General features: G+C 44.0%; 1 protein-coding gene across 1 annotated transcript; it reads right to left on the reverse strand.

Annotated features, from left to right (window-relative positions):
• Positions 1-1363: 1363 nt before the first annotated feature.
• adra2a (adrenoceptor alpha 2A) lies at positions 1364-4285 on the reverse strand. The gene is made up of 2 exons (XM_088302598.1): positions 4021-4285; positions 1364-3369 (listed from the first exon to the last, which is right to left on the reverse strand). The coding sequence occupies exon 2, from the start codon at positions 3244-3246 to the stop codon at positions 1981-1983; it is 1266 nt and encodes a 421-aa protein (XP_088158724.1). The 5' UTR covers positions 3247-3369; positions 4021-4285; the 3' UTR covers positions 1364-1980.
• Between the last annotated feature and the right edge of the window lie 3933 nt (positions 4286-8218).

An 8218-nucleotide genomic window follows, 5' to 3' on the forward strand; every position in this document is an offset into this window, starting at 1 on the left:
AACAAGAGTGAGTCATCGGTGACTCTGTAAATAGTCACATTGAAACCTTCCCAAATGGGTGGATGTCACTCTGGAAAAAAACATGCGCATCAGTTTGTGTCGTATGTGGGTGCCACACTTAACAGTCATCATAACGGCGTCCTTTTCACCCCAACACCTACGAACCGTTTGCACACAGCCGAGACACGCCCATCCTCCCACATCCGTGCGCAAAGAAATGAAATCAGCCTTTTGCTTTCAGATGCGTTACAAATGAAACTTTTGCGCCTTGTCTCATTCTACAAATGAGAGCTTGTCCTTAAAGTTTGCCGGCCGTGTTGACACGTTGCCCCCCCCCCTCCTGTCTCTTTGAATTGCAGCCACCCGGCTCAGCCTTCCGGTGACAGATGTGCAGTCTAACATGATGATCCATGCTTCGATTTGATTCCCAGAGGCGACGTGTTTGCGCGCATGCGCGTGTGGCTGTATACTGTTTTTAAGGTTGAAGTTCAGTCACTCTCCGCTACTGCAACAAGGAAGTGAACTCGGCAAACTAGTGAAGCATCTGACAACTGTTTACATGTTCAAATACATATTTTTACCCCTCTAACCCCCCCGCCCTCTTTCTCACAGGCCCACATGTTGAAATGATGTAGACGTGCAGCCACAAGACGGATTAACCGAGAAACTCTCTCAAGCACCATTGATCTTCCTGAGGAGGGCCTTGTTAAAAAGTCAGAGGCTGGCAGACGGAACACTTTTACTTAAACTCCCTCTACTGGGAAAAGCGAAATTCTCTGTATTCACCGTTGCACTTTTGTTTTCCCCACCACCCGTCTCTTTATGCTTGACAGAGCGAGGTGCGAAACGCGAGAGACATTCTGGTTTGACAAGCTTGTTACTTTATGACACATACACCGCAACACAAAAGTGAAACTGAACCATTATTTTGTGATTTCTCGCTTCCCAGTGCTTCACGCATGCTCTGGATTCATAAACTTCGAAACCCTGAAGCCAACCAGATAATGAGAAATGTTATTTGCTGTGGAGAATGCACAATATTCAACAAAACAGCCTCCATCTAATCCCCGACATGATTAATTCCAGCCCCAAGAATATTTACACATGTTGGATTCCGGCTCATTAACGAGGTTCCTTTTTTAATTGCTTGTAAAGGTCAGCCTCACGGGTGGTTTACTTTTTTCTCTTAGAATCTAAGAGTACCATGTACCATGTGATAGAGATAAAAGCCCAGCTTCCATTTTCAGATCTCTGTCATTTTTGGTAATAAATTCAGACTGCGTGTGTGTGCGCGTGCGTATTCATCCGTTGCTGCGAGATAACGTCACCAAATTGATATCACAAGTTAACGTGCAGCCTAGAATGAGTTTCAGAGAATGGGTTTTATTCGAGTGTCACCATTTCTCCAATATTTTGATCAGCATCATCAACACCAGACAATTTTCATATCGTACAAAATGGCACAATACAGGATTTGAAGCAATATTCACACAGGTTTTATACATCAAATTATAGCAAAATAAAACAATGCCATTGACGGGAATGTGTTTATAAAAAAATAAAAATGACATTTACAATAAATTTAGTGCTGAGCGCTCCGCAGTGCTGAGGCGGTTGTCGAAGATGCTTTTGAAAAATCAACAGGAATCAAGCGGATGGTCAGTGTAAAGCTTCTCCAATTGTGTCAGGGGGGCGGCCCTCTCAGGTGAGAAAAAAAAAAAAAAGAATATACATTGTACAGATCAGATTATTTCAGATACCGGTTAGCATCGTCACAAAACTGATTTTTTTTCTTTTTTCCTTCAGATGGTCTTGGTTGGTGGACGTGAGCCATGCCACAGGCCCACATATATTTTTGCTTGGCGACCAACGCCACGCCGCTGCTCTCCAAGCAGTCACACCGGGAGCACATTTCTAGATTTATCATATCAGTTATGTGCGAAAAAAAAAAAAAAAGGTATTTACAAGAGCTTCAGTCCATCATCCGTATCGTCTAGCATCCCTGTTGCACAGAATCTTCTTGAAGGATCTGCGGAAGTCATTATTGAAGATGGTGTAGATGATGGGGTTCAGCGCGCTGTTGCAATAGCCGAACCAGAAGAAGAACTTGAAGAGGGTATCTGGGACGGGACACGACTTGCACAGCATCATCAGCATGTACGTAAAGAAAAAGGGGAACCAGCAGATGACGAACACGCCGATGACCACCGCCAGGACGAAGGTGAAGCGTTTCTCTCGATTCTGCCGGCCCTTCCAGCGGCTTCCTTTGGAGCTCTTCTTCTGCACCTCACTGTCCCCTGGTTTGATTTTACTTCTGCCCTTGGCAGCTTTCTTCTTCATGTAGCAGGGATTGTTGACTTTGTGATCCGAAGAGGACGACTCCTCAATGTCCACGCCGTTGACCTCGCCTTCTTTGCCACCGACGCCTTCCTTCAGCTCGATATCCTCATGCTCCTTCAGCTTCTCGGCCTCACCTGCCGCCACCCCGTTCTCCTTCTGATTGGAGGTTGCGACGGCGTTCGACTTGTCTGTCCGCTTGCGGTCCCCCGGGGGCGCCCGCGTCCTCTTTTTGGCGATCTGGTAGATCCTGACGTAGACCAGCACCATGATGACGCAGGGGAGGAAGAAGGAGCCGATGCAGGAGGAGATGACGTACCACTTTTCGTTGTTGATCTTGCAAACGGGGTCCTCCTTGCTGTTTTCCTTCTCCATGGTGATTAGGGGCGGGAAGGAGATGACAGCTGCAATGACCCAAACGATGAAGATGATGCACTTGATGCGGCGCGGCGTCCTCTTCAGGTTGTACTCGATGGCCTGTGTGATGGACCAGTAGCGGTCCAGACTGATGGCACAGAGGTGTGCGATGGAGGCGGTGCAGAAAAGAACGTCGAGGGCCAGATAGATCTCGCACCAGACCTCCCCAAAGTACCAATATCCCATGATCTCATTGGCCAAGGAGAAGGGCATCACCAGGGTGGCCACTAAAATGTCCGCCGATGCCAGAGACACCAGGAAGAGGTTCTGTGGCGCCCTCAGCGCCCGGCTTGTAAACACAGCAATGACCACCAGTACATTTCCAAAAACAGTGAGGAGGATTATGACGCTCACCAGCGCCGTGAGTGGCAGGGCGACGTGCAGGCTCAACCGGCTCTCCCCTGGGAGAGTCTGGTTGGTGTCGTTGCCGAATCCCATGATGGCAGATTGTCCCAATTCCCGTGCGATCAATGCCAGGTTGACAAATATCATCCACAAGGACGCACACGGCTCGACGCTCGACACGGGACTCAGAGCAAATGAATCAGTCCTTTGGGGACAGGCTGCTCTCTCTCATGCTGCACTGACTGGTCACAGAGAAGGTGTTTTGTCCATCTGAAAATGTGAAGTCCAATCAGTTTTTATTAGAGTTAGCTTACATGTATAATACTATAGTAATCCATTCTCATTATTGTATTACACACATGCACAGAGAATTGAGGCAAGAGGGTACCCCCTCCTCCCCTTTCCAATAATGAAAAGGAGTGTGATTAATTCAATTGTTTGACTCATTGCCTGGTCAAGGGAATCTCGACAGCACTCGGGAAGCGCATTGGCATCGCCATTTCATTGGTCGTTTTACAAAAGCATATCACAGTCAGTGATATGTTCATAAATAAATAAATATATTACATTATCGGTCTTGCATAAAATGTATTGTCTTTCTTGTAGTCATAAAGTACTCTGTGATAGATTCCGGAAACGTACACTTTTTATAGCCGAAACGACAAATGACAACTACAAAAGTAAAAGATTTTTAAAAAAAAAAGCATTTCAAAGAACACAAGCAAAAGAAAAAAAGGTTTCGCTGGGGTAAAGAGTAAATTACGCTTTTTAATTACTCAGTGTGATGATAAAAACAGGTATTTTTTTTTAGGGGGGGTGATATATACACAAATCGGTTTATATACTTCTATTGTGCGAGCTACCATCCTAAAATCCTGACGCCGACATTAAAAAGAGCACATAAAGTGCAAACAATGTTACCTGAGGCAGCTGTGACTCTCCCGGTGTTCAAGTAACATTAACAACTGTGGGTGTGTAACTTCTTGAAGCGGATCATTAGGAAGCCAAGAAGATCCATCCACGAGGCGGATACGAAGTCCTTCCTGCCCGGACCACCTTCCACGGGCGTGCCGCACATACTCGCGCCCAGCATTGGCGGAGGCAATAAAGCGCTAATCATGTTCTTATGGCGTTGTTGCGCTGAGCGGCCGCTCCTGAGCTGCGTTGTGCGTGCTGGAAGCGAGTTGTTCTCCAAGTGCGCTTAGCCCGGCGCCACTCCCTCGCTTTATAGCCCGCACGCTGTAAGAAGTGACCCGCTGACCGCCGCGCGCCACAGCGCCGCGCAACATGCGGGCGCCTCGACGTGTGCCAGCTCCACCAAAAAAAAAAAAAAAAGTGTCGTGATCATTTTTTGTTTAGCTTCATCGCCACGACCACGTCGAAAAGGGTAAACGCAGGTGTGGAGGTCCGCGGCCAAACTAATATGACCATCACCACAAGTTGAGGACAATCCAGTGGCGCGAGCAAATGTGGTCATTTCGTTCAAGACAAGGAATCGGCCATTTCCCATGAATTAAATGTAATCAGCATGTTGGGGAGAAATTTGAGGGTTTTAATCAGATCAGTGATTGGTTATTGCTTTTTTTTTTAACTCACTAATTGGAGATTGGCTGCAAAATTCTGATTGTGTACATCTTTGTTGAAGTGAGATCTTATCTAGCTCAAGGAAGTATAATTTCTATGTTGTGGGAAAATTTGGTATTTCGCGAAGGATACCATGTTGGTTAAAACAAGGAAGTGACTCAAAGTGTCATGGCGGCATGTGTATGTTCTTGCTTTGCTAAGTGGTTAATTAAAAGTGCAAGATAACCTGCGACGAGGCCATGTAATTGTTGACAATTGCAAGTTGCACTTTTTTTTTTATTTAGTTCAAATATATTGACATTAAATCAGCAAGTCAAGTTGAGGACATGTGTGATGTGGTCCAGTTTCCTGGTATTTTTAAGGACTCTGGTGGCAGCATTTTGGATTAGCCTGAATTATGATTTTTTTTTTTACTACAAAAAAAATCCCACCAATATTCCTGGCTCTATTGTAGCTTTCAATGACAAAGAGAGTTAAGATGAGCGCTGATCTTGGACCTTTCATTTTTTCACATTTGCATGGCACAAAATAAGAACAGTGTGAACATTTGTATACGTTACTATAGAAGAAAGGGTGGGTGGCGGAATGGAAGATATTTCTTAAGGCAAATGAACCTACGGCACAACATATAATTCAAATAGCCCAAAACACAATCAAATATATCACAATCAAATCAATAAACCATTATACTAGCTCCAATTGAGCAAGTCCAAAGAAGCAATAAAATGGCAGATGCTTTCTTATCCGACAGGAAGTAATAACATCATGCCTGCAAGTAATCCATTTCAGTTGGAGCTAGAATGAGTGGTGAAGGGGAGATGCTGTGGTTGTTGGAGAAATGACATGTATTGAGAACGTGAGAGCATGAGGTGCTTTGTCCACTTGTGCCCTGCAACTGACTGGCGACCAGTCCAGGGTATACCCCGCCTCTTAACCAACATCATCTGGGATAAACTCCAGCTCACCTTTGACCCGACAGGAGAGAAAATGCATGGCTGGGTGGATGGACTTTTTCAAGCAAGCTCCACATCCTTTTGGGATGCGCATTTCTTGCAGTGTGCAGCTGGTTGCCTAGCAGCAGCCAGGGCCTGCTACGCTATGTTCTGTACACGTGTAGATGCATCACCTCCAGCATTTTGTCATTAGACTTGAGGCACCTTCCATTTGTGACAAGTGCAACACGCGTGAGAAACACTGAGCTCATCTCACTCGTGTATTAGCGGGAAGAACTTGAGCGATACTCACGTGGCAAGTGTGGAGTGTTACAAGCACGCGGAAGCTTGTCAGTCATCCTTACAATGTCAACATGAGTCGCGTTGCTTTGACGTGAAGACTTCGGTCCATCAAGTTTTTGCTCTCGTGTACCTGTTGGAGACAACAGGGCCCCTAAGCGAGCCGTGACTAGGCAAATATGTACGCCTGAGCAAAGTATTTGCCTTTGCCAGTCAACCTCATCACAATTTGTGTTTAAGCATACATTGCATCTGCAAGCGAATAATTAAAAAAAATTTAAAAAAAATTAAAAAAGGAAAAGGTCTGGGGTGAGAAAACAAGCCTGGGTTTTTGGACAAAAATGTTTGGGATGTTTAAAGTGCAAAAAATGCTACAATATTGATATTATTTACAGCACTGGTATTATTATATAATTATTTACAGTATGAATTATTATTGTACAGTATTGTTTGGGGTTCTAAAACGATCTAAAAGATCCAAGACAGATGACATACAATTTAACCAAGAATTGCAAAGAAAACATGCGCCTGATTGACGATCAATAAAATACGTTAGGTGATATCTCTTTATTATTGTCCGCCAAATAAAAAAACGATCTGCGCTATTTCGAGGGAGACGCATCTCCCCTCCTGACCTACCTGACATGCCAGCCAGATGGAGGGAATCATTATTTTCACACACACACACACACACACACACACACTGGAAGTGGAGCCCTTATTGCCACCAAGTTCTGCACTTAAAACCCCCCCAGGGTCATAAGATGGGAAATGAAACTTTTGGAGAAACTGAGGGAGAACTACATTACTCATTAATGTGGTCAGCTTCTCTCCAACTCTTCTGCAGAAAACTGCATCCAATATTTGCGAGATGATGAAGTGAAGTTGGTTTTATGTCGGAGAGTCCAGACAGTGAAAAGTGAAAGATCGAACACAATCATTTCACAGGTCTTGTGCTGGATATTATTCGGGAAAATGGGAGTGGAGTGTTCATTTACAAAACTGGCACAGAACTCAAACTTATTGCAGCGTGTTCTTTTAGAACGCGAATAAATACTCACGGTTGCGGATCAGCTAATACATGTTTAATATATTTCCATTTAGTTTTCTCGTTTTTCATGAGAGTGCGCCATTATCTCTTTCAAGGGGGGAAATGTTTCATTCCAAATCCAGCCTACTGAGAAAATTAAAGGCACGGGGTTTGACTAGGGCAGGTGTCTAAGACAGGCGTGGGCAAACTACGGCCCGGGGGCCACACGCGGCCCGTTTTAATCCGGCCTGCCAAACTTGAAAATAATTAAATGAATAAACCTTGTTTATGTTTTATTTTCTAATTACTGTGGTTTTTCAAAGACATATATATTATAATGCTTTTATTCACTTTCATTTAAAATTAAATTTATTATTTTTTTTCTCCAATGGCTGCCAGGATGGCCGAGTGGTCTAAGGCGCCGCGTTCGGGACCCAGTCTCCCCAGGAGGCCTGGGTTCGAATCTCGAATTTCCCCATTGTGGGACTAATAAAGGGAATATTATTATTATTATTATGTTACCAACACACTCCATCTATCTGCTCCTGGTCCGGCCCCTCTATCAAATTTTAGAACCCTTTGTGGCCCGCCAATCAAAAGTTTAAAAACTATTTTTTTTTCTCATCAAGACCAATGCCATGGGAAAGAGCTGGAACAAAGGAACATAACCCTGTTTCAATTGTGTCAATATGATAAGATTTTCAAGTTATGACTTTTTAAAAGGCTTCAAAAAGCGAGCAAAAAAAGTCATCTTGTTTCAAATTCAAAACAAGGGCCTGTGATTAGTTTTTCAAAAAAAGTATAAAGCTAAAGTCTTGAGGCCTAACAGTTTCCTTAAATGTAATCAAAGTCTTTCATTTCACAAGGCAAGTAATCATAGTTAATTAATTAATGACAATTCATTAGTTTTAAATTAATTACACGCAATTAAATTGTCACTCACCATCGCTGTCCGCACAGAAAGAAGGAAGGGAGTCAGTGGACGAGCCAGATGATCTTGAGATCTTAATCGATTGAGACTTTGGCAACCCATATAAGCAAAGTGGGGAAACAGTAAAAGCACCAACATGGAAGGACAGCGAACAGATTGAGAGAAGCAAGCTATTCCCCATGTGATGTCTTGTGGCAGCCTAAGACAGACAACTGCGATAGACTCCAGCTCAACCGTGACCCAAATGACGACAAGCGCAATTAAAAATGGATCGATGCGTCTGCACTTAGCTTCGCGTGTAGTCTGAACATTTCATCTTCATCGAACAGCTGAAGTGTATTC

The sequence above is a fragment of the Idiotropiscis lumnitzeri genome, chromosome 8, assembly GCF_059441095.1.
Source record: "Idiotropiscis lumnitzeri isolate Australia: NSW breed Sydney's pygmy pipehorse chromosome 8, RoL_Ilum_1.0, whole genome shotgun sequence".
Lineage (NCBI taxonomy): Eukaryota > Metazoa > Chordata > Actinopteri > Syngnathiformes > Syngnathidae > Idiotropiscis > Idiotropiscis lumnitzeri.